General features: G+C 38.0%; 1 protein-coding gene across 1 annotated transcript in view; it reads right to left on the bottom strand.

Annotated features, from left to right (window-relative positions):
* Positions 1-6,470: 6,470 nt before the first annotated feature.
* Positions 6,471-27,554, bottom strand: part of USP9X (ubiquitin specific peptidase 9 X-linked) — a 68,390-nt gene continuing 47,306 nt past the window's right edge. Inside the window, exons 26-45 of the mRNA XM_081003719.1 lie at positions 27,357-27,523; positions 26,332-26,440; positions 24,902-25,048; positions 24,557-24,703; positions 23,261-23,483; positions 22,136-22,356; positions 20,685-20,875; positions 19,508-19,681; positions 18,166-18,307; positions 16,934-17,684; positions 16,248-16,371; positions 15,725-15,950; positions 14,664-14,793; positions 13,980-14,165; positions 12,971-13,191; positions 12,545-12,633; positions 11,333-11,489; positions 10,400-10,612; positions 9,608-9,703; positions 6,471-8,231 (exon numbers count right to left, since the gene is read on the bottom strand). Coding sequence (XP_080859845.1) covers positions 8,097-8,231; positions 9,608-9,703; positions 10,400-10,612; positions 11,333-11,489; positions 12,545-12,633; positions 12,971-13,191; positions 13,980-14,165; positions 14,664-14,793; positions 15,725-15,950; positions 16,248-16,371; positions 16,934-17,684; positions 18,166-18,307; positions 19,508-19,681; positions 20,685-20,875; positions 22,136-22,356; positions 23,261-23,483; positions 24,557-24,703; positions 24,902-25,048; positions 26,332-26,440; positions 27,357-27,523 — 3,849 coding nt within the window. The 3' untranslated portion in view covers positions 6,471-8,096. The remainder of the gene's footprint in view (positions 8,232-9,607; positions 9,704-10,399; positions 10,613-11,332; positions 11,490-12,544; positions 12,634-12,970; positions 13,192-13,979; positions 14,166-14,663; positions 14,794-15,724; positions 15,951-16,247; positions 16,372-16,933; positions 17,685-18,165; positions 18,308-19,507; positions 19,682-20,684; positions 20,876-22,135; positions 22,357-23,260; positions 23,484-24,556; positions 24,704-24,901; positions 25,049-26,331; positions 26,441-27,356; positions 27,524-27,554) is intronic.

The raw sequence follows: 27,554 nt of genomic DNA on the forward strand, positions 1-27,554 counted from the left end.
CTGAAAACTTTAAATTTAGTTCAAATGCAAAATAGTAGTTGACGCTCGTGGTGACATAAAGTGTAATTTGAATATACTTGCAGGGGGCTGGTGATGGTGAAGCAGAGATATACTAAAAGCTATTAAGTATTTCAGAATAGGCTTACACATTGAAATAGCTGCTCCACAATCTACAGTTTTTGTAAGTTTGTAACATGCAAGAAAGTCAGTATTAGTCTAGTAAAAGGCCTGTCACACTTAACTAAATTTCCCCTCTATTGTCTTTCCCCCTAATGCTTGCTTGTGGTAATGGCGACTCTCAATTGTAATTAATGCTTAGAAATACTCAAAATACAATTGAAAGTGGGCTGCAGCGGAATCAAAGTAACATGGCCAAAACAAATGCAATATTAGAAATGAAAAATGTGTCAGTAGCATTTACAATAATATATCCAAAAATAGAATTCCTGTAGAGGTGGCTACAGAATTGTGGGTTAAGCTTAGCTCATTTATCTCTAGACAGAAAGAAGAATACTTTCCACAGCTGGAACAAATTTCTCAGTCCTAATAGGATTAACAGGAAACTCATGGTGAATTGGCCATCTAAGTTTTGACACTAGTCACACTCAGAATAAGACTCATGGAAATCAATGGACTTAACAAAGTGCACTGATTTCAACAGATCTACCCCAAGCATGATATACAGAGAAATCCAAGCCCCTGATCTGCTATAGTGGAAGGAGTTTGGGTGGTGCAAAGGTATCCCTCTGCCCAGCCCCACAGGCAAGGACCCCCATGCAGCAGCCTCTCCCGTTGGTAGTCAGCAGGAAGCCCTGAAATGGGGTGTTGTGGGGGAAAGCCAGCACTGGATCTACTGGATGGCATTGACTCATTTTTGGCCTTTGTTGCACTGGGAGCATTTCCCCTCCACTCTGGCTGGCGCAAGTTCTGGGGCTGTGCTGTTCCATCAAGCCCTGCCATTGCTGGCCAGAGCATATGGTTGCGCACTAAGCTGGATATTAGCCTATGAAGGGCCAGTATATTAAGCGACAGCAGTCTTAACAGATGAAACAAGGATTACCAAAATCGTTAAATTGGGGGAAGTATATGCTAACTTTTCCTCTTTCCAACTAGACTCTTTCTGCCTTGATCACTAAGGTCAACATAATACAGGAATCAGCATTTGGTTCTGAAAGGTGCTGCCAGCCTAGTGTTACCACCCTAAGAGGTAAAGTATCTCTGGAAGAAATGCCATTTGTGGCAACAGAACTGGCTAGCAGCCACTTAATGGGGATTGAAACTTAACCCGCTTACTCCTGTGTGAAACTGATCTCACAGGGGAATTAATTGCTGAGCAAGGACCTAAAATGTAAGATAGCAAGAGCCCTGCTGCATGAGACCAAAGGCCTATCTAGTCCAGGTTCCCATTTCTCTGTGGTCAACCAGATGCCTTTGGGATGCCGACAATTAGGTCATGAATGCAACAGCACTCTCCTGCTCTTACCAGCATCCAACATTCAGATGAATACCAGCTCTGTGTGCTCACACCACCATTAAAGCACATTCTAAGCACATGGTTTCTCAGAGGGTTTGGAGCACTGTAGTTTACCCCCCCCCCCCCATTACAATTTCCAGCAACCCTTAACAAACTACAGTGCCCAGAATTCTTTAAGAGGGGAAAGGTACTTTAAAAATATAGTGCAGACAGAACCCCAGGTATTAGTCATTATTAGGAGATACGGGTGGACATTACCCATCTTGAATCAGGTTCCAAAATTATGAGGGGGGAAACTTTGCTATGTACTTCCTTCACACTAAGCATAAATTTATATAACTCTTATCATCCCTGCTTATGTGCCTTTCTTTGAAAATGTTTAGTTCAAAACATTCTTAGTTTTTAAGTCACCTAAACAATCTTCTATGCTGAAAACTAGAAGTTAATTTGTGAGATTCATACATTGAAGAAAGAAAAAATTAATAATTATGTACCGAGCAAGAAAGCATGTCCAAGAACAAAATAAAAGTACATAATGAGGTGGCAAGTATAGGCAGAGGAATCAAATGTGGAGTAACACACACAGAACCTTTAGCACTGAAGGGAACTTGTTTTGAGGAATTGAGGTGCAGCAGGAATTAAGCTGATAAACTAGGAAGCTTACCCCAAGGAACAACCAATGCAACAGAAAAACAGAATTTTTAAACATCTGTTCAAAGTAGTAAGTAGCAAAATATAGGTATGCCAACCCATTTGATCCAATAATTAGCACAATACAATTCTGCAAATATATCAATTTCTTAGAGGTGGTTTGAAAATTAGGCAGTACCAGTTAGATATGAGAAAGTTTCCAATATGATCATGGTAGATAAGAGAAGATAAACCTTTGGCTGGCTTATCACATATGCTGCTTAATAAACTCCATAATCACTTCCAAGAAAATGCTTGATACAACTAACAAACAATAGAAATCCCACACATTAAAACATTATGCTCTACGTGTGAACAAGTCAGTTCTTGTGCTTGAGCAAATATACTTGTTTCAGTCATGGGGATCACTGTTGGCTGTATAGCTGCTTGCCCATTGCCCAGACAGGAGTAACCCCAGGCATTTCTGCTACCTATCTGTAACTGATTGATGTGCCAATAATTTTGTTCACGCCAATGTATTTGCAAGGCAGGGAATGTGTGGAGCAAACGTGTGAAGTTGATAGAAAAACTGCTAATTGGAAGGTTAACACTTTGAATTAAGACAGAATAGTGCATTGCTGATGGTCAGTATCATATATTGACAAGACGCATAGGAACACCACATTCCAAAAAGAATTATTTCTCTGAAGGATAACAGCTAACTTTTGTATATAACTTTCAAGCATTCAAAGTGCTTCAAACATAATCTAGCTGTAATCCTTACAACACTAAGCCAAATCAGTTTTATTATCCAACCCATTACAAAATTATGGGGACCTGAGGTTGAGAGTAGTTTGCCTAGGGCAAAGGCAGATTTAGGGAAGCACAACTGGTTTGGCTTCACTGGGTGTGGCGCTTTAGGGGCACCACAGGGGACTCCACAACTATGGTTTAGAACGGAGTGCAAGAGGCAGTTGCGTGCGCTGAATTTTGGCATCACACATGGAGCTGATGAAATTCTGAGACCCAAAAGTCTGCCTAGTGAGTATACGGCAGAGGTGAATTTGCAACTAGGAACGTCCTGATTTGTAGTTGAAATCTCTTAAGCCACTGCAGTATTCTAGCACTATTTAAGCACCATCTTTTTAACTCGCCCTGTGATTTACCTGAGTGCTCCTGCTTCTGCAGTATTTGCTGTTAAGCATGCAGGAATTCACTATGGTTTAAAGTCACAGCAGTACAGAATTTTTGCCACAAGTGGATTTTGATAATCTGAGCAAAATCATGCAATTCATTAAGTCAAACAGTCTTCATAGGCCAGCACAGATGATATGCCACAAAAAGCTTCAGGTAATCTACTACTTCTGCTGTAATGAGGTTCTTTCACAGTTAACACAGATAAAGCCCAGCTGCAGTTCTACAATATAGCAAGTAAATCCTTTGGAATTTAATATTTCATTGGACATCTGATAGCAAGCTACTCACAATGAGAAGATAGGAGAGGGAACAATGTTTGCACAAGCATCTAGTCACAAAACATTATTTTCCTTCCTGCTCATGCTGCATGCAGATCTCAAAATTGAACAGAAAATTCTAGACACTAGTCAAGCTCCTCTTCCATGCTTAGTGTAAAATAAATTAAAGGAGCATGTGGGCTTCATCCCATTTTAACTATCAATAGTTTAACACAATAAAATGCTTCCCTGTCCATTTAGGGCTTTCAACGAATAAGGACTCAAGCAACAATAGTCTCCTACTTGCCAGAGGAAAATGGTAGAGACAAAAGATGAGTTCACACATGTTTATAGTGTGTGATTAACACATGGCAGCTTATTTCCACATGTGTGAATGGGCTTCCCTGAAAAGGACTGGGCTGGATCCTAAGAATTGTTTGTGGGAGGAAAACAACAAAAGGGGATTGTCCTTCTCCCTACACTGTCCAACACCCTTTTCTGAGGGTTGGGGGGTCCTCCTTGAGTGGGTGGGCTATGGCACAATGGGATGGGGAGATTGTCCCAACTCGGGCAGCAGAACCTCGTGCAAGTGCATCTTTGCTGAAGAGACTTCAAAATCTTGGCCAATTCTCCCCCTTCCCCTAGCTCCCAAGGTCACAACCCACCCAGGTTTTTCAACCCTCAGGAAAGGTGACTTGGAGATGTAGGAGGGAGAAGAAGGGAGGTTCTTTTCTGCCCATTTCCTTTAATGAGTGGTTCCTAAGATCTACTAAACCTACTGTAAATGAGGTGATGCATCTACAGTCATGATGAGCCGCTACTATGCCAGCCACAATATTCTGTTATCTTCCATAATCTCCATTCAAGAAGAGTGCTTGTCCCCCCCCCCCCACAACTTTTTTCCTATAACTTTCTCTAGCATCCTACATTTCCCTTTTTTGGGAAGATTTATTTTTTTTAAAAAAATACATACTACCATAGCTTGCTTGAACAGAGAAAGAAAAACAAATGTAAATGTTTAGCCATATAACATTTGCTAGTGTTACCAGCATGTTTATGAATAATACAGAGCTTTGGGGGGGGGGCGATTCTCTTGAACAACTTATGAAAATTGTCCCAGAAAAGCTGCACTGAAATGCAAGGGAGGTATGAAGGAAACACTTAGGAAATGTCCTTCTAGAAAAGGTGGACACCACAAAAACTTAGTATTTTGCATTCAGTTCAAAATGGAATTGCACTTTGCGATAATACCACTGTGGTGATGAACATTCGTTTGTATACAAATGTGTAGCTAAAGGGACAACAGCATACTTATTATACTCCCATCTCTTTACTTTCCTTTGTAATTTAGTAATGACATGAATTAATGACACCCAGAGTTTAATACCCTGCCTGGAAAAGGTTTGCTAGTTACAACTTAATTCCAACTGGGAAGCAAATTTAATCATTACATTTGTGTTTCTAAAGCTAATTCTTTAAAATTCATGGTCCTTTTAAAAAGACATAACATGGCTTAAGAATCATGAGGTTTAAAATTCCATTTTGGATTCTTTTTATTTCTCTTTTGCTTTTTGAATCTTCAGTGGACACTGCAGCCATACTTTTGTTTCCACAACCACTAAAATCTATTAGTTTTTAAATGAAAACCGAGGCTCCCATTACTTTCAGCATTCAAAAGCTCCCCCAAAGTGACAATATGTAATGAAGACCCAGCAAGTTGGAAGCCATGCATACCTCCTTAACTAGAGTGATTTACCAGCGCTAACACAAAAACAGAACGTTAAAGTTTGCTCACTGAAGTCAGTGGCAAAAATTCATTTGCACAAAGAACTGCTTCTGGTAAAGCAAAGGAAGCTATTTACACAAACACATTCTGATACAAACACACTAAAAACTTTTCCTACGGGTGATCAGTTTCTATATATTTAATGTCAAATGATTAGGAAAAATGTAGGATTACTGTTGGATGGATTGCTTTTATGGAAGACAGGGATTTCCCATTAGCTGTTACAAACAAAAATTAGGATTCAATAATTAGCAGAAGAGTAAAATTAAACCTTTAGGCACTTTGAGGACTTGTTTTAATGTGTGCCATTCATATTGAGGTATTACATTACAGCTTTAAAGTGACTGCTGCCAAAACTCTGACAGAAGCATGCATTAATTATTATTCAGAACATTTTCACTTAAAATGAATAAATGAGATGTTTTGCCAAGAAGGAAGAAAATGATTTTTCAGGTTTCTGCTACACATTAATTTTAAAGAGGCAATAGTCTCAGGAGTCTCTCTTCCAGGGGGAAAAGATAACCCGCAATACCTCCTAAGTAGTTGTCTGAAAACTATCTCCAGGAGGGTTTTGTCATAGCCTTGTGAAAGTAAGTTTAAAAAAGAAAGAAAAAGAAAAAGTATTTTCACAATCACTTGACACTAATCATTTTTCCAAGGCCAAAGTAACAAGTTCCATGTTCCTGTATAGAAAGATAGTCTTTGAAAAAACATTTTTAACAATAATTACTGGTCTAAGGAAATATGAACTGTTGCAGCTCTAATACAAAACAGGCTAATATTTTGATTTAAGTCAACACTAAACATACCCCCGTACATGGGGAATGTTTCACTCAAATGTTGTCAACCAATTCAATTAACTGCTGTTAGAAACATAACAATTAACATGAATACTAGAGAAAATCTGGAAGGGTAAAGTGATTGCTGCTACATAGAATATTTAAAAATGGTTTAAGACTACACTAAATGCAAAAGAACGCACTTGTGAGTTTCTCACTTTGTTCAACTATAAATCCTCAGTTTGATAAGCAGCATTTTTGTATTAACTCAATTGTATAAAATACCTTCAAGCTTGTGCTCATTAAATATATATGTATATATAAAACATACAAAAAGTACAAGATAGTCACATTAAGAAACTATTACAGTTTTCCTTTTTTATTCTTGTCAAGGGTCAAATTTCTGTTCACCAATTCTCAATGCGACTTTAGTTCCAGAATTCGGTATAGTGCACAGAATTCAACTACCTGTGCAGTCTGTTTAAAAAAAAAAACCACACACACACCACAGGACAAAAATGGTCTTCTTAAATCAAATTCTATTTGTGAATTCAGCAAAATAATTTCTATAAAATAAAACAGCAAATATTTAAATAGTATAGGGTGGGCTGTATCTGTTTTGCAGGGGTATTTGGTTTTTCGACAGATTCCAAAATAATTACACACATTCAAGTTACCAATTTTAATTTAAATACAGTATTTACTGATGTCTTCCTTGAAGTCCTTAAACAAATGTTTACTCTGGAATAGAGATACCTCAGTTTTGTATTTGACTAACCAGTAGTTTGTTTGTTTTTTTAATAATCAAACTCTGCTTCTAAGGTTTCGATTTCTCTTATCATGGACAAAGAGCTAAGATTCAATTCTTGTTTTCAAGTAGAATTGTGAACGAGCAGAAAACCAGCAAGTTAACTTGGTGCAGTGGCACTCACAAGTATTGTGTGATTTTGTTGACTTCCACTTCACTGCAATGCAGTAGAAAGGAAAGTGTTAGAAGTTTATCAAATAAGCTCTACCAAAGAAACAAAACAAGCACACCAAATACAGTCTATTATGCTCCAGGCATCCTGGCATAGCAAAAATTTGCATATTTGTTTTAAATCTTTTAATTTCCTATTACTGAAAACTAAGTGTTTTTTTATCCCACCCAGAGACAAAACTGTCAAACATCAGATGTGAGGAACATATGTGCAACTGAAAACCACCTGTTTGTCACATTGCCCAACCCTCCCCTCCCTGTTTTATATTCTAGGTGGCAGAAGAATAGGCTCTGAACAACACAGTTGTCACTCTGGGACAACTGTCATTTTTCTTTCCTCACTGGCTACACTAACCTGGTGTGAAGCCATGCTAAATGTTACAGCTTAACTATAGCTTCAAAGTGATTAACCTAATACCAGAATGAAAAAGGCAATGAAAAAAGACCTAGAAACAATGTTACATCACCAATTTTCCACATCAACCAAATAATTAAAAGGTTACCAGTCATTACGTTGCTCATAGTAAAATTGACTCCAGTGGCAAAGAATTAACATGAAACTATTTTTCTGGTTGACATGGAGAGGCTTACTTTTTTGGGGAAAGAAGTTGATCCAACTGCCATTAGGCAGGCAACACTGGTTGTAGAGCGCAGCGGATATATCAAGAAATTAATTGTTGTAGATCTGTGAGTCTCATCAAGACAAAAAAATGTTTCTTGCTTAAGAATTAACAGTCAAACATTAATATACTATATACACCTTTGCCATTTACACATTAGCATCAGGCCATTTATTACAAAACACTATACACTTTCCACTGCAGGCAGGTTATATATTGACAGCAAATTTCTGCAGATAAGACAGTGAATAGACTCTTCACTCCATGTTGATTAGGAATAGTTTTTCTAAATATTAGCCAGACACAGAGAAAAGTTGGACTGTAAGGCCTGGGTGCACAGTCTTGATGGGGCAAGTTAATTATGTGCATTTCCACTATTCTTTCGTCTGAGGCGGTGAAACCTCTTCACTGCCTTCATAATTTTCTTGTGCTCGTTGGCCAGTTCGCTGAGGGTTGTTCATATGATGTGCTGCTGGGCCTGTATATGGCTGTCCATGCACATGGTTATTCTGGAAGAGACAAAACACATGGTAAGAATAACTTCTATATTTCCCCAAAAAAGTAGCTCAGGGAACTGAGCAAGCAATAATTTATATTTTTAAACCACAACTAGAGAGCTACTTACACTTACCGCCAACTAAAAATAGAACAGATAAATTTGCACTGAAATGGAAAGGTCAAGGTTACAGTTAATTAATTCCAACTTCATGCAAAAGCTGAAGCTTTATGTGAAGGTCCTCATAACAAATCTTCAGAAATGGAATGGTGGGGAGGAAAGTTTTAATTAGTACACAGAAGCAGGAAGTGGTAATTGTGAATGGCCTTTCTTCCAAAGGGACAGTATATTTCTTGTGTCAAACTTAATAAAATGACTTCGAGGTGATCATCGTCAAATATGTTTGTTTTAACTGTTAACACACCTAAACTGGCAGATGTAAAACATTCGTGTACCTTTGTGTAATGTGAAGTTGGGTCAACTATGAACCTAAAATTGGACTTAAAATATAGCCACTGTGCATGTTAGGAGGTGAAAAAAGCCAGCTCTTGTGAGAAAGTGAAGACACCACACACTAACAAATAAGGGAGCTGGTGGTTAAATGTATTTCAACTTTGAGGAGATTGGGTCTATATCACTTACCAACTGCTCTGCTGAACACATCGATAAAGAAAGCAAGATGAAGGAAAATGAGCAGGAAAGGAAATTAACAGATTAAGGATATAGAATTAATTATTTGGGAAAGGAAAGGGAACAAATACTGGTTATGTATGACTTACAAAGGTAATGCAAGATAATTACAATTTTAGCTTTCTGGAGTTAGCACTACATTTACAAAGGCACTTAACTTTTAAGAGATATACATACATGCAACTTAAGGTCACATGGTGTTATACATGAACTATAGCAGGGCTGGTTCAATGCTGGTTCAGAAACTTCTATTAGCAGATCACTGTGTGCAAAACTTAAGTGAAATTTTAGGCATTTTACGATGTATAGGTTGTTTTCTAAAGTGGTCTTCAAAGCATCAATGGACATGTCATATTGGGGGAATTTAGTTTTTCTCTGGATGCACCTGTGAGCTGATTCAAGTTGGCTTGCTGGCTCACAGAGAAAAAAGTTAGATAATTGTTCCCATATAATGGTTGTGTGTGAGGGCATTCACAAGATACTTAAAAAACAAAAAACAAACAAACAAAAAACCCTGTCTGCTAATTACACTTTGCTGGAAGAGCCCCTCTACCTGAATCACATTCTATGATGTTCTTGTGAAAGTTATCCTTGTTCTAAAAGGAATAAAACTGGCAATATGTTTTTTAAAAGCTGAAGCAAAAAGTTCAAAGGATACCAAAATGAATTGACATGTTTTAAAGATAATTCTCTGCTTACCTGTTGATACTGGGAACCAGGCGAATGGGGATACAATGGAGCATCTTCTGGTGGAGAGGACTCATGCTCATCAGGGGCATCTGGGTCATCTGGTTCCTAAAAATGAAAATTGCCCATTAAAACAAAAAATAAACTACTTTTCACATTTAAATTCCTTGCCCTTATTTTCTTCTGGCAATTGATTGGACCCAGAGAAATTCCTGCAGAATGTGTGGGTGGAAGCTGACTACCCTGCTGCTTCCATCACATCACTGCCCACTATCCCAGCCTCTTTTGAGGGTTAGGGCAACTCTGATATATGGTTGGCTATGACATGGAGCCTAAGGGAGGAACTCCAAAATAAAAACCTGGACAGATTCTCCCACCCCAAATGAATCAGGATACCCAGACACTTGGAAGAAGCTCCTTTTGAGAAGGATCAAGAAAGAAATTCAGCTTCTGCCAAGCCCTTCTGCAGGCACCTCTCTAAATCCTATACTATGTAACAGCTATCAGAAGTAGATGCTGCTATATTAAGAATTACAGGTTTGGAGGCTGTGGCCAGAGGAGTGCTCAATCTCCCTTGCCTTTCACAGTAATAACTGGGGGCACTTGGTACAGTGGAGGACTTAACTCCTGTCTACTTATGAGTTCCGAAGTCTCACTAAGCTAGAAATAACTCATAAATCTTATAGTGGCAGCTAGCACTTCAACTATGTAACTAACATATATTTCCATCAGGAATTTTATGAAACAAGTTGTTTGTCTTCCAAAGAATGCCAAAGCAACATTAGTTGTAAATTCACTCCTTACCTCCTCTGGGCATAGCTCACAAGCTTTTGCAAGGGTCATTCTTGCACTGTGTGATCTCTCTAGGAAGTAGCCATTTGATGTTTCATTACTCTGGACCGGAGGAGACCAATTGTTATAGGTATACTGTGGATTGCCAGTGTATGGCCTACGTTCAAGCTCATCTCCAAGCCACTCTACTGCCCAGGTCCACTTTCTCTTCAAATCTCCATTACTCTGAAAAGATGGGGGGGGGGGGGGGGAGAGAAAGCCATTCAATATTTTAAAATTACTTCTAAACACACCTCAGTCCAATGCAGCTTTTTAAACGGGGTGCATAGTTTCCCATTCATTATTCTTGGTTTTTGTAAAACAAAAAACCAAAGCACACAAAAAATACTCCAGTAAGGTCCCTACAGTTCTATTTTGTCATAGATGCTTTAGTTGAGATACCTCCATTGCAGGGTGTTCGACTCGATAATCCCTTCCAATCCTACAATTCTGTTCTAATTTTATTTCTATGAGGGAATAGACATTTGCTCTTGGTGGTGTTTTCCCCAATTTATTTGGATAAAATATACAGTGGTACCTCAGGTTACATATGCTTCAGGTTACATACGCTTCAGGTTACAGACTCCGCTAACCCAGAAATAGTGCTTCAGGTCAAGAACTTTGCTTCAGGATGAGAACAGAAATCGGGCTCCGGCGGCGCGGCAGCAGCAGGAGGCCCCATTAGCTAAAGTGGTGCTTCAGGTTAAGAACAGTTTCAGGTTAAGTACGGACCTCCGGAACGAATTAAGTACATAACAGAGGTACCACTGTACAAGACCATTGCTTTATCTTAGTGACTCTGCAGAAAGAGTTCTATTATAACTAAACTTGGCTCAGTCCTGTCCCTCTCTTCATAGCATTAGAAAAATAGAGAAAGTAATTTTTTCTTGAGATAAAAGTAATTACCTGTAAAATCTGGTAGGCTACTGGACAGTTGCTGAAAAGAGCTACCATACACTTTATACACTGGTAAGCCCTTTTCTGATAATGATTCTTAGAGCGTTGAATGGTATCAAATAGCCCATCCCGGTCATCTGGAATTCCTTTAAGTGCATTGTGAATCCTAAGAGAATCCCAAACACACCAAAAAGTCAGAATTTCACACATATAAACATGCATGTAAATGTCAGCATCATAAAGGGCTAGCATTAAAATGTTGCACAAGCTCAGACCCAGCAGATCCAGATAATCAGTGTCTGTACTTGCAAAACTGTCGATGTACACAATCTTAGGAGATGCATGCTCCCTCTACTCATAACAAGATGGAATGTCTCTCTTCTAGGATCTTGCCGTATCGTTACAGGGTACCAGTAGTTGTGAAGCACTGTCAGTGATATTTTTTATTTACTTCTTCACACCCTCTTCTAAAAGGCTGACATCTAAATATGCAGAATGTGTTCATTTTCTCACTTGGTAATCACCATTATGGCCTGTACCAGATTTTTTGTAGGGCCCATGCAAAGTGACCTCAGGTCTCCATTTCTGCCTAAGCTTTCCTGAACCCAGCTGCTGTTTCTCTACCATAAACTCCCTCCACTCCCCTACAGAAATAAAATTAAAAATCCTTTTGAGCTATAGCCTGAATGATTTTTATAGCAGATTGATTCACGCAAAATAGAACAGTCAACCAATTTAATTAAGGCTCAGTGTTTATATAGCAGTTTTCCCAAGTACTCAAAATAGTTTCCCCTCATCTCAGTAGTCCTTCTTGTCTTCTCCCTGGTAAAGTATGCCACCATGATCAACGTCCACCCAGAAACCTATGTCCCCACTGTGGAAGGATGTGTGGATCCAGAATTGGCTCCCCCAGTCACTTATGGACTCACTGTTAAGACTGTGTTCACGGAAGACAATCTTACTCGGCTACGAGTGATCGCCAAAGAAGGTACACCAGTATTATCACCCCCATGTAACAGATGGGAAGAGAAGAGAATAATGCTTTATCCAGAACCACCTAGTGCATTCTCAGAGAAGATAGGTGAACCAAGGAATTAACAGCTAGGCAACTGAAATCTGCTCTGTCTCCATGAAACAATTACAAAGACTTTCACACAGAAGCACCACATTATTAATGCAAAAAATGCAGAACCCAAAAACACAAGAAACCCAAGTGCTAACCTGTGAGTCTGCCAAGAGTCCTCAATTAGCAAGATTTGCAGAAGGAGATCCAAGTACGGTCGAAGTTCATATGTGTATGAATATGCAACCTTTAAAAAGTGGAATTTGAGGAAAACATTAACATGCAATTAATGATTATTTAAGTGTGTAGTACAGGAGAATTCATGCTATGAATAACTGAATGGGTACAGTATTATGTTATGAATGAGCTTTCGTTTCAATGCCGCAAGCCAAGGAAATATTTGTTAAATTAGGCTTTATCATTGAAAGAGCATTCATTTTCTCTGATGGTCACTTTTTTTTTAAAGTAACCACTACTTGTTGCAACTCTAAAGACTAACAGGATGAAAATCAAGGGACAATAACCTCTGCACATCAACCTCTTGAATAAAACACACCTTTCCTGACATTTCAATCATTTTTTACCTGCCAAAGTAGTTCACTAAGGACTGTAGATGAAAACTGAGGATTCTCCCAACAGCAGAAGCGAAGTAGTTTGATGGTCTCTTCTGAGTTACTGCAGTCTTCAATTATTTTTTTCACATAACTAGTTCGCACAAACAAGATGTCTGCCACATTCTGCTGAAGTGCCATTATAGGCTGTGATAAATTAGTATCACCATAAGGGTTGCTAAGTGGAGGATTACCTAAAAAGAAATGTTGTTATATTATTTTTTATTTGAACTACAGAAACCAACAAGGTACTATTTAATGTAATCTTTTTAATTACTTCACAGAACATGTGAAGTACATTACATACATATGTGAAATGTCTCTTGTTCGATTATGAAAATCACTATTCTATAAATATTCACCTAGGCCGAGTCTGACAGATACAGATTAAACTTCTGATATAACAGTTATGATCACTGTAAAGCATTACGGCTGGTTTTGTAAAACATGGGGTTTGGTAGTACTCCTTAGTGAAAAATCAAAGCCTGTATAATTAAACAAGGCTTTTCTAAGACTTCCCTTGGAATAGGCTTAACTTGCACTACCAAAATATGGAATAGTTGTGTCATATCTAGACACATTTAAGAGAACCAACCTTTGCACATACAGTTCTGGTAATACAGAAAATCCTCAACTTACATGGAAGGTTACATTCCAGTGATCACACCTAAACTAAAAATCAAGTATAGTCAAAACACATTGGGTTACAATGGCAGGTGGGATTGCCAAAGTCTTTTCTCCTGGATGCCAGTCTCCTTTCTAATTTCTTTTCTTTAAATAATGCCAAGCATGGAAAGCTGAACGAGCACAACTTAAACGTGTGTAAGTTGTGAACTTACTGTATTTTAATGATTTGAAACTTATCCAAATCTTTAAGTAAACACAGGCCAGCGTAACAGACAAAAGATTAGTGAGATGCTATGACGAATAATAAACTGCCACACACATTTAATCTGTTTAAATGCTCCAGAATTAACAGTACCATTGATAGAAGACTGCATACGTGATGACACATTGCAACAGCGGATTAACTGGGACACCACAGTATAGAGTTTGCCTAGTTCAGCATACTGGTATTTGATTGGAGGACCTGGGCCTTCATCCAGTGCCACAAGCATAAATGTGGCAGGTACATTTAGTTTTAAAAGCTGAGTTTTTTCTGCTACACCTAAAGGGAAGTTGGAAAAAGAGGAAGAATAATGAAAACATACTTAGCTACATTTAAGCTACTGAACTGAATCATATAAACAAAAAATATTCAGATAACTGTTCACATTTGGAAATCCATAAATGGGCATTTACTGTGAATACAATACTCCATGCCTTCAACAATCCAGCCAGAATCACTCAAAACCTTTCTGATTCAACAAGATTAAGAACGCATCAATTGTCTGCTGAGGAATAGCTCTGGGGAAAAACCAACCAACACTCTTTTCCCTTGCAGCTGTGGGATCACGGAAAAATTGGTAGTGGTGGGTATCTGTCTTCCAGAGAAGACTGTCCTGCATTAAGGGATCCCCAGAGCACAGGCTGAAAACCACTGATTTAAGCTATTAATAACAATTTGTGCTGCATCATTAAGCATTCAATGGGCAAGAGTCAAGACTATTAAGTAAGTGCACTGACAGAACATGGACAAAGCCTTTAGGGTGAAACATCACATTACCTAAGTTGGCATACATCACAAACAAGTTGAAATATTGCTGCAAATGGCGCCCGTGCTCAGACACTTCCCTTCGAAGAAGATTCAGTACTGCTCTCAGCAAATGGTCACTCAAACTTAAATTGTCATAGGCCTATAAAACAACACAAAGGATGATGACATTATTATTATTATTATTATTATTATTATTATTATTATTATTAAACATGTAAAGCTGCTTCACTGCAGCCTGTTAAAAGACCAGCTGAACATAAATTCTCAAACCCAGAATGAAATGCAACTTTTATTGTTTAATTATCAGAACTAATGATATCAAATTCAATTCCTGAACTATTCACTGTATCAAATTTCTTTGGTTAAAATGTTTTATCCTATACTGAATAATAGAGGAATGTATCACACATTACTTAGCAGATTAAGCTGGGAGAGGCAGGGGTGCTAAATATGAGACCAATTCAAACATTAACCTTCAGGAAGGTAGTCAAGAACACAGCAGAAAGACCAAATAAATAAATAATTCTGAAACCAGGGATGGGAAATTGTTTTGAGCCCAAGGGTTGCAACTCCCTCACCACCAAACTTCCAAGAGTCTGGCTTCTCTCACCCCGTCCCTTGCTGTAAGGTACAGCTGGCTTCTCTTACAGTTCCCAATGAAACGGCTGCTTCTCAAGTGCTTGGGTGTCTAAAGATAGCTGAGCACTGGCGATTATCACTGAATACTCCTCGAGTGACGGTTAACTTGGGAATTACAATAAAAGCCACACGTAGTGCCTCAAAGCAAGGAGCAATTAAATTTTGCAAAAATAGTGGAGGAAGCCAGGAGGAGAAGCAGTGAGCAATGGTGTTTCCTTGCCCAAGCAGCAACACTTCTGTGGCCACAAAATGTGTTGGGGGTTTGCAGGTCACATAAAAAACCTTTGTGGGCCAACAGTTCCCCACCCTGTGCTAAATGGAGATTAATTAAGCCACCCTTATACAAAAATTCTATTATATCAATTTATATTTAGACTATATAGAATTTAACAGCTCTCTACTATTGTATTCTGACTGTAGTAAAAGCATACCTGACTAGAAGGTCCAGGTGAAGCAAAAGGTGAAGGACATGGTCCATCTTGCAATGAAAAATGTGCAATAAATACTATAAGTTTTGCAAATGCTCCCCTCACTTCAGCACTAGGGCATTCCAAAAGGTATTCGGAGAAGCGATTTGAAACATTGAAAAGGACATTGTGCGCAAACCAAAAACGTACATTCTTGCTATGACGAAGGAGAATGCACAAAGCATCATACCTGGGGAAAAAATAAATTAACGGCATCACATACCCAGAAGACAGACTTGTGTATAAAGGTGGACACTTCAAATCCAGCACTGCATTGTTAGTAGTAGGAGCTTTGTTAACCATGATTAATATGAACCAGGATTCCTTATTAACCCAAGTTTTAACAAAATTAAAAACTACTAGAAACAGTGGTTTTGAGGCTCGGTTTCAATGCACTGTTATTTCACATTTTGAATGATTAAATTGTACCATATAATCAGTACAATAAAACTTATGACAGTCAAATTCTTCTTAAAGGCAAATATACCAGTCACTGGCAGGACCACGGACAATTTTCTTTGTGTGAAATCCTGTGGTAAAGAGAAACCTAGCAGCAAGCTGAACACCAATCATGGTTATTTCTTCTGCTTCAGGCAGTAGATGATCCTGTCCTAAAGAAAAACAGAACACAAAATGTTAAGACATTTATTTGAAAGTGATACAACAGATTATTCCGAGTTGTTTGTCAACCTGAGTCTCAATATAAATCTTAAATTATTAGAAAATTATTATATTTTATGTAAACCTCTGAGAGATTTCTTTTTATATTAAGTGGTATATAAATTTTATTTAAAAAAAAACCAGGAAAGATATTTAAGAGAATTCAGTACTCAAACTTAAGTTGTCAGCCAGCATTGCTAAACATTTTTTCTTGTGATCTATAAAACGGTTGGACTTATAGACCACAGCACTTCAGTTAGAAACCAGTATCTTTTTTGTTGCATTTATCGGCCAAATACGTTTTTTAATCAAATGTAAATAATGCTTAATACCAAGGAAACAGCAACCTTGTCTTTTCTATCGCTCTTACATATTAGAAAATGCCTGAGGAACAATAGTCTCTTATCCAAATTTGTAATGTTTAAAATGATGCACAAAAATATGAGAAATGTTAAAAGCTATGTACTTTCACTACCTCTTGTCAAAATTTATTATAAATATCCAAACACTAACCTGGAGGAGGATTTAGATAGACACTGTTACAAGTCAGTAATTTCTTTATGAACTGGAAATATTCTAGGCTGTACTGCATTCGGTTATGCATGAACTGGACATTTTGCTTCCGTACACTTCGCTCAATGGCAGATGGCATTTTAATTTGATGGGGTTTAGTGGTCATTGTAAGTTCTGAAATATATTTTATTAGTTCATTGTCTCTGTCTACTGTGTCCAAACGTTCATAAAAGAGAATGTAAGCATTCCACCACCTCTTCTGACGTCTGTAAGACATGCGCTTCATCATATGGTCAAATACTTCTCCCATGTACTCTCCACCAAAACACTGATTTTTCATTTCTTCATCATCATCCATTTTGCATTCTGTTACGTCACCATCATCAAATTTATACCACCTGTTTTTCTCACCATCTCCACCATTTCTCTGAATTATGTAAGAGTAGTAATGTCCACCACTGGCTTGACCACTGTGCACCAATACACCAACAAGTCTGTATTTAGTACTTCCAGAATGCTCATTTTCAGACTGTTCATTCTGTATCAGCTGATTTTCAGGATTTACATCATCCCCTTCTAGTTTAGCTACTCCTGCCACTGTATAAGGTTCCATGTCCAACTCTCGCGGAAATTCAAAATAGTCATTGAACTTGATTGCACATTCCCTTTCCCAGTCATAGTCAAATCGTTTTAGTTGGATGGCAAGAACTGGGGGCAACTTTTTAATTAGCAAGCGTTTAACTGTATCAACCTAAGGAATAAAAGATTCACATGTTAATGTATTCTATCTGTGTAAATTATCAATGCCAACTACAAATGCAAGTGAAAAATACTGCCACAATTCTTTGTCAAAGTGCTATAATATACCAAGTAACTATCAATACATTATGCATTGCATATCACAGACAAATTTGATATAATACTGAAAAGACTGGTTTGCAGCTTTAATAGTCCTTCCTGAATTGTGGTTATGAAGTATGTAACTGTAACTCTCAGTTCTCCTACACAATGAAGCCATCTAAAATGTTTCAGGCATGGCCAAAATTGGTCCTCCAGCTGTTTTGGGACTACAACTCCCATTATCCCTAGCTAACATGACCAAGTTTGGCCATGCCTGCATTAGGTCTTCCAAAATTAAATAAATAGTTGACACGTTCATATGAATTTTCAAAGGTTTTTTTTTTTTAATAAAAAGAGAAAAAGAAAAAAGAAAAAAGCTGTATTTCAGTTACCTTCTTGTTGCATTTTTCACAATGATATGCATTTGCACCTTCCAGTAAGTCTCCCTTGACGTACTGTTCCAAGGAGTCAAGCAGGTTTTGGTGATTTCTTATATCTACATTCAGCGTTGTAAAAGATTCTTCACATTCGTACCTATTAATTGTTGGCAGATTAGGTTAAGTTATGCTGACAAAGTAATAGTATGAATTCAAGAAAATATTTTCATCCTGAAGCAAGGTTTTGAAAACAGTACCAAAAATGTGTATTTTAAGTGTACAAAACACTCAAGAAATCTGTTCCATAGAGATTATAAATATGCTTATGACATTTTTTTCTCAACTGTCTCAGCACAACTTTATCAGTCCTGAAAAATAGCAATAGAAACGAGTGGATGATGACTAGCACCAAGACCTTCCTATCAGTACCCACAACTGTGATGTGTGAACAAGCAGCAAGTCAGTCTCTGAATCTGGACTTAAACTTTGGTAGGGAGTATTGTACATCTTAATCTGAAAATGTAAAATATCATAAAGTCTAGTATTTTGAATACACTTAAGGAACATTTAGAGTGCTTCACTATTATTTAACATTTACACAGCATCAGCTTTCAAAAAAGCATTTTGAAATTGCACTCAAGATATAGTACCATATTTATTTTGATCATATTACAAATTCATTCTCCAGTTGCCTTTTGTAACCAAAACAGCACAATCCATGTACAATAGGGAGATATTACAGGCTCTAAAAATGACTTTAGGGCAAAGCTCTTTAAGGGGCAGGGGGGAAAAAACCTGAATTAATAACGTCTAATAAGATCACAAACTATGACCATCTTTTACAGAGTGAAGTATCCTGGAAAAAGGCATGTCTGGCTGGCACCAGAAGAGGAGTGCTCCATACTGCATCATTTTGTTGCAAGTCCATCTTGGCAAACCAAATGACAAATTACAAACGTTAAGTGTGGGCTCACAAAAGCATGTTGCCTTGAGTGTCAGCAGCTATAGCCATAGAGTTGCCTAGGCTTCTCTGGGGATGTCAGCACGAACCAGGCTATACTCAGATATATAACTGATATGTAACATCTGGTGATTGCCGTCTTAATTACATCAGAAAATGTGTGTCTTGCTATCATAGAGCTGACTCTGAATTTTTTTTGGAAACTTTGGTTGATAACTTTCCTCAACATGGCTCAGAATGTTGCATCAGCTGTATTTAGAGTAACTTGCTAATATGAACCACTCCTAAATGGTCTCTGTACTTTTCCATAAATGGGAGACTTGTAGCATATTTTTAGTGGATGCCCATTATTACTTTGATTTTATGAAAATGAGATGATAGAGAAGAAACACTTACCTATGTGGGCAGCCTTGACAGATCTTCTGATCAGCAAAGGAGCCTCCCAAAACTTTACTTAACATTGCTGGGTGACCCAAGGCTTTTAAAGCTTCATCTAGGCTATCCACCAAGGAGTTAAAAAATTCTAAAGCATCATGCTGTTCACGTAGATTTACAGGCTCACCCCAGAGTCTAGGATGGAAGAGATTCTCATAATAAAAGCACACAGAGTTTCTAACAGCAAAATCAAGTAGCATGAACAAATTAAAGTAGTTTACATCACTATTATATAAATTTATCTTCATATAAGCTGAGCATTACAATTAGCTAGCAATCCTCATAAGTGCTGCACAGCTCGTAAAATACGTAACCTAGTACTCTGGCTTACTCGGGGTGGCACTCAGCATACACAGATAGCAGACTGGCGGTGCCCATTTGGGGAACCACAAAATGAACTCCGATAGACAAATCACTTTGCACTGCCTTCCCCTTATTGAGGTGAGGGAGGGGCGATGTGAAATGTAGTCTCAAAACTGGATGAACTCTGAAACTGGGGGGAAATGACCCGGCTCTAGTTCAGATATAAAAAGGCTAAATGTTCAGCGTGGTAGAGATATGAGCCCATTACTGTTTACATGAGCCTGAAACATGGGCTCTTACTCAAGTGCTCCAGCCACCTCCTCCTCCAGTAGACCACTCTCATGAGTGGGGCTTGCTCATATAGAAATGTGTAAGTTCCATTTCACACTGAAGACTTTTGCCTACTGTAGAGGAGGGTAAATGCTTGCTCCTGCGATATTTACACCCTACACAGAGGAACACAGGAAGCTGCCTTATACTGAGTCAGTCCACTGGTCCATCTAACATACTTGTCTACACTGATTGGCAGCAGCTCTCCAGGGTTTCAGGCCAAGGTCTCTCCCAGCTGTACCTGGAGATGCCAGGGATCAAACCTGGGGCCTGCATACAAAGCAGGTGCTCTTACCCCTCAGCTATGGCCCTTCCACTCAGCCCATGTCTGAACTAGCCCATCTATACAGTGATTTTCTTGCTTTCTGCATGATTAAAAAGATACACATCACACTGTCACTTACGGAGTATATATTAAATTCCACTGCATTTCTTTAAACATAAACTGTTTCTATCATAAGACTTCACATAAACACAGTTCAACGTAAGTTAATCTCCTATTTACCTGAATTGCTTCCAAAACCCTCTGGGTACATAGTACTGTAACCTAGAAGCTGCTAAGTGACCAAAGATGACCTGGAGATGTCTTAAGACGCCTATGTTGTATTCTTTTCTGTCTTCTGTTTTACTTAAGCTTGGTTTATCTTCATACTGATGTGGATAGCCAAATACTTCATCCCGTGGGTCAACATTGCTCTTTTAAAAAAGTAATGTAATATAAATGGTAAGCATGAAAAAATAAATAGAAATTAATATGCCTTATGAACAGAACCTAGTAATGTCTGCTAGAGAAATAATAGTAGTAGCTCAGATTAAATGCAAGTACATATGAAACCCTATGAAGGTTCTAATGTCAACTAAAGCAGTTCAGTTCCAAAGTCAGGGGGGGCAACCTAAAGATTCTCATACATAAGCAACAGGATTGTTCAGCTTGTGATTTTTACAGATATTGAAACATACATCAGTCTTTTCCAATTACTTTTTCCAGTAAGTCCAAAACACCATGACTGTGCCATGCCTAGGAAGCTCCTCCTACCCTTGTGAGAGGCTTTTCAAAGGACTAGAAAGCCATATTGCACCCACTTGCTTCCACCTATGTATGTTGACATCTATACTCATGTACAAAAACAAAACTCATGGGAAGCAGCCCTCATGGTTTATTTATTTTTACTCTTTTTTCAGAGTAAATACAATCAAGATGATTTATTGTCATTATACGTTTATCCCTTTACCCATTATAATTGACCTTTATTACTAAATCTCATATACTGAAAAGAGGGAAAGGTTACTTTAATTAATAACAACCACCAAAGAGTTATTGTTGTTACTTATTGACAATAGTAAGTGTCTTATGGCACTTTAAAGACTAACAAAAAGCTTCTGCCGTAATCAATATGCTAGTCTTTAAGGTGTCGTAAGACTGTTTTTGCTTAAGAAAACTAGCACATCAATTCTTCAAAAATTGCTACATTTTATTGAAATTACGCTTTCTACAGCTGTCTATGTAAAAAAAATTGCAGATTAATTAATAAAAAAGCTAAATAAAATGTACCACTAACATTATTAAAGAATAGTTCCAGAAATCAATCAAACTACTCTGAGTATGACCTTACTTGGGTGTCACCCAACGGGTTGAGATCTTTGTGTTTAATTAAACAATAAAAAGCAGCATGGGACTACCAACTTTTGATTGCTTATTTATAGCAATATCAATTGTTTTGATAGTGGGCATTCTATTGTGTTGCACCAGTTTGGAATTGTTCTCCGGTTTTCACAAACAGTATCACTTTATGGTCTCCCCCGCCCCCAGAGGCCATAAATTCCTTTTTATTTCTCTTTAAGTCATCTATCAATTCTGAGTATGTGTAAAGTTGAATATCTCCCATTATAACTAGATATACAGTATACAGTATAGAGCTACTACATTAGAATTTGTCAAGAACAATATAGTGTTACCTCGTTGTCTTGCTTCTCATCTCCAGACATATCATCATCTACGTCACTTCCTGTGCCTTCAATTGCAAGGATTCCATTCCTGATGGCAGGAATCATGTACAGCTGCTGAATGACAGAATTCATGTAGCAAGTGGCACCTGCATTTTTTAGCCCTACAAATCCCTTTGGTGGTCGTGGTCCAACAGGTGGAAGATACTCCCATTCTGTTAGTGCTTCACAAGCTATGAGAAATCAATTGTATTAGAAAATTAGCTCAGCTTCTGAATAAAACTATACACTGCTGAACAGCCATTACCTTAATACTCTAGTACTGAATAAGTTCATTTTAAAGCCTGTTCCAGTGATCAATGAGACTTACTAAGTATATATTCTTATTCCAGTCCTTGGCACACAAAATCTCAGATTTGATATTTGCATTTAATCAAAATGAAGCGTACAATAAAAAGCAGCTAAAAATTGAGTACCCCTTAAATCAGGGATAGTCAACATGGTGCCCACCAAGTGTTTTGGACACTACACTGCCTACTCCTGTTTTAAATAACTGTACTATTTAGAGATCACTAGCATTCTTGAGAGATTTGTAAATCAATTTATTAGCTTGCTTATACTAGGCCTGTAAACAAATGGGACAGGATTCAAAGATCTATGGTGGGTCTTTGCACCAATGGGAACACCTCCTTCGATGTATTTTCCCTGCCCCCCCCAAAAAAAACCACACACACAACAACCTTAGACCATTGGGTACCTCTGAAGCAGTCTCAGATGTCAGTAATATCCTTTACTGAAATGCAAAATCCTACTACAAATGCCTATGTCTATACAGGAACTGCTTCAATATGCAAAGCATGCATCCCAACCATAGATACTATTCTCTATGCATTTCATCTTAGGAATTATAATTAATATATCTGGCAATTATTTCAAGGAAAAGACAAATGATTATATCCAATGTCAATTAGATTGCAAATGGGTCTACAACATTCGATATCAAACAAAATACCATTTTGGAAAAGCAAAAAGGAAATGCAATTATTTGATTTCCAATAATGTCTAAAGCATGACAAATATTTAAATCAATATAAGCTTCATATTAAATATAGCATAAAATCTATGAAAAGTACTTACTAGTTATTGCGGTGCCTATATAATACATTTCAGTCAAAGTATCTACTATTTGTTTGAGATTTCGGACACAGCCCACTGCAAGTGCTACTAGCAACTCAAATCCAGCATTAATGGTAGCTGGGGAACTACAGACTGGTATGGCCTGCTCAGCGGGCAATTCTCCATTCCTCATGTACTGTAAGTAAACATTCGAGGCTGGAAAGATGAAATCATCTATTAACTCCTGAAAAACAAAAAAGGGAAAGGGGAAAAAAATCAAGTTATCCATAATTTTATTGCCATTTATATACTGTTCTTAATTCAAAACAGCAAAGTGGTCAACACATAAATAGTTAAAATACACAATGAGAAATACATTAAAAAATTACAAACACATCTCATAACTTCAAACAATAGCAAGACAATACAATTCAATAGATTATTCCACAACTCAGAAAGATTCAAAATCCAGAAAGAAAGCCCGAGTGAAGAGTGTCAAAGTGTTTACTGATGATGCTAGACACACCTCCAGAGGAAGGGAATTCCACAAGAAGGGCATCACAAATGAGAAGGCCCTTGCCTGGGTCTCATTCATCAGCAGCACTCAGAAAAGGGCCCCCTCCAAAGATCTCAATGGCTCGTCTAACACATACAGAAAAATGTGTTCTATCACACAGGCAATACCTGAACCAGAATTACCTACCACCACAAAATGTCTCATGACTTTAAACCTTTGGGGGTCAACTGCTAGAAGGAACGGAAGCCTGAACAAGGATTCCAAGGCAAAAAGCAAACCTAGCACCATTTTCCTGAGTCTAAGAAACAGCCCACTCGCCCTCAATAATACCCAATACACCCAATCCTAGCCCTTCCAATCCTTTAGCCATGCTCCAGCATGATCAAAATTCATAGGAAATGTTTTAAAAAACCCACAATGAGTAGCACACTGAATTGAGCCAATCTATTACTGTACGGTAATGCTAAATCATGCAACTCTGCCTGCCCTGGGCAGTACAAAGGGACAAGTTATCAATGAAGTCCTTCCTCACATTAAACTGAGAAGTTCTGAATTCCAGCTTTATCTCACAGTATAATCCATCATTCACTTTTGCCTTTGATTTGTTAAAAAGTGGGTTTCTCACAAGATTATCAGAAGCAATTTTATGATGGACTGAATTCGTACATTTCTATAAAAACCATTTCCTGGTCTCCTAAAAATTATTCAAATTTAATTAAATCTATATGTTTGTTTACAAGTTCCTCCTTACCAAGCTACTTCATTATGATTTTAGTTTTTTCCATATAACAATTACTTACTTTAATGAGATTAGCACCTCCTTTTTCACATCCAATATGGTACTTTTTTTCAGGAGTTTGAAATGCCAATAATTCCTTTGTTACTCCAAGGTGACCTTCCAGGATAGTCTCTTCTACACCTGTTTCTCCTGTTCTTTTCACTTCATCCTAAGAAAAGAAAAGAAAAAGAAAGAAAAAACGCTGTGTCATGAGTTCTGGGAACTCACTTTAAAATGAAAATATATACTGCTACAACTCATTACAAATATGCTCCCACCTTTCTGTCATATAAACATGGCAGCTAAAACATAAATGTTAACAGATAAAACAATCAGTAAAATGAATAAAACTAACAACAAAACTTACCCTAATCCTTTTAAGCCAGTCTATTTCATTATTAAGCAGAACTTCAGCATTGGGCACATTAATATTACTATTGTATGCATAATTAAGAAGATGTCTTAATAGAGTAAAGTAGTCCCCTGAATGCTTAGCACGTTCTCGTGCAGTACTCTGTAAGAGAAAGAGGTCATGAGTAAATTCAAAAAGGTAGTTTACATTAACAGCAACACAGAATGATTCTTAAAACAAGAGTGGCGACCTCTTTATCCCTTCTCCATCACTTGACATGTAAGGGAGAGGTGGATCTTGCAAGCAAAGACAACATGGAGACTTCTCCAGGAAACTGCCTTTACTTGACATTAGGGAGGAGACTTGCAAAAACCTTTGCAGATCTATCTCTCTCCCCCCCCCCCACCTTTCCCTTTTAAATACCTTATATTACATGGATCTAGCTCCCATCTCTACTCTTCGCTCATTAGCTGGTGTGGAGATTAAATCCTAATGTCTAGGTGGTGTGATCCTCTTGTCTGCTGGGACCAGAATCGCACAACTAATGCAATATTGAATCCTGCCCTTTCACCTATCTGCTGACATTGCTAGTGATGACGGCTGATGAGTGGGTGGCCATGATTTGCGGGGGGAAACCTGGAGGGCCAAATGGACTGCCTGGAAGACCAAGATTAGCCTGTGGGACCAATGTCCCACACCCCCAATGTAGTTCAGAATCCTGTTCTCTCAGTTGGCCTATGCAACCAGATGGCCTATGCAAAGCCCCCAAGAATGACCTGAGGGCATACTGCTCTGATAGCATGAATCTGTCAAATCCCTTTTTAAAACCATCCAAGTTGGTGGCCATCATAGTTTACCTATGCTCTCCCTAACTAATGACCATGTGGGAGCTGATGGGAGTTGCAGTCCAACAATACCTGTAGTATCACAGGTTAGCCATCTGTCAAACAGTCCAAAAATGTAGATTATAAGTGTAATTGGAGATTTAAAGAAATTAACAAAACCACTGGGTTGCATCCAAAAGCAAGGTTAATGTCAGCTGCCTCAACCCAAGTTTCAGCAATTCCGCCTCTCACTGTGCTGCGAAAGCAACCTTCTTTCTACATCAATTGGCTACAAATCAAAGGGCTCCAATTCAAACCACCGATTTGTTTTCATGTGTATACCGATTTGTGGACCTGGTTTCAAAGCTAGGAGCAGCTCTAGTTGATTGTAGAATTAATCATGACACTGGTATCAGTGATAAAATGCTTGAGGCTCATAACACTGAATGTGGGGCTCAGAAGGAAAAGAAAATGCAATACATAATCCTATCTTTATTTCTGTATTTCAAGTATTATCTGTTAACTGCACTGAGCTATTGGAAAGTATCTATAAAAATCTATTGCAGGAAATTCTTATAGACATTAGTATAAGTAACAATGTGAAAGTTTTAAATGTCTTACCCCTAAAACAGTGAACAACAGAGTTATAAAGAAAAGCAGAGGTCTCTGTCCCATACAACATCTGGTAGCCATTAGGAAGAACTGTTCCTGTGCCATCTGACGAACAGTTCTGGAAAAAAATTAACCAGAAAAAAATCAAATTAATACAAATACTTTGTAAACAAGACAAATCTTATTTGAGATTTGCTGGACAGTTTCCCTGCATGTTCATCAGGAGTGTCATTGCTTTCCCAGTTCCTAGGATTCAGGGAAGAGGAATTTAATTTGAAATGTACATTATGAAGGTGCTGTCAGATTCCAAAGAGAGCACTGGAGATGAGGGTCTTTCCAAGTAGCAGTGGGCATGCAGACTTGGAGGTAGAAGGGTGACAAGTGAAGCTGTGTTTTGTGATGGCACTTGAACCAAAAAGGACCAAATGCAACGGCACTTATAAGTTATTTAGTTGTCAGAAAACAAAAACAAGAGCCTGAACACCAGATCCATAAAGGACAGGAGATCACCTGTCCTTTCTGATGAATGTTAAATGTGGAATCTATGATAGCCCACAAATTGGTTTTGATAGTTTAGAATCAAGGATGTCCACCACATCTATAATGTTTTGGGGAATTACAAATATAGATATTTGAGAATCGTTCTTTAAGAGATAAGACATAGCCAGTTGTGGGCACACTTCATCTGAAATGTTGAGAGTTTATGACATCATGATTGTTGCTGCTCTCCTCTGGCTTCTAGCTGAAAATCTGGATTCATTAGGTGGGATTGACCTAACCAGTCCTACCCGTGAAAGCTCTGTGCAATCACATTTGCTTGTACAGAAGGGCTCCCACCCCCCTGTGCATCTCCTGAGATTGGCTCAGAAAATGAAAATAAAAAACATCACCATACCACAGTTATAGTGATAGCCATTATGATCTAGAGATATACAAATGAAATCACAGCCCAGCAAGTGTACTTTGAATTGGGCATCTACAGTCACCTGCTGCCACCTGGAGTCAGCAACTGTGAGATGAAAAAAACCACTTACTTGCTGTGACAGTGCAACAACAAGTCAATGATAAATGTCTGCCAAGCTTTTTCTTTGCTAAGTGCATCCAGCGCTGTTGGAATCAAGGCAAAACAAAGGGTCATCACTTCGAGTGCTTCACAGCAAACTTGTTCATCTTCTGCATCTGGTTCATTGCCTGCATTTGTCTGTAAAATTAATCAGAAATAAGTAGCATGA

The sequence above is a fragment of the Podarcis pityusensis genome (assembly GCF_964106645.2).
Source record: "Podarcis pityusensis genome assembly, chromosome: 4".
Classification (NCBI taxonomy): domain Eukaryota; kingdom Metazoa; phylum Chordata; class Lepidosauria; order Squamata; family Lacertidae; genus Podarcis; species Podarcis pityusensis.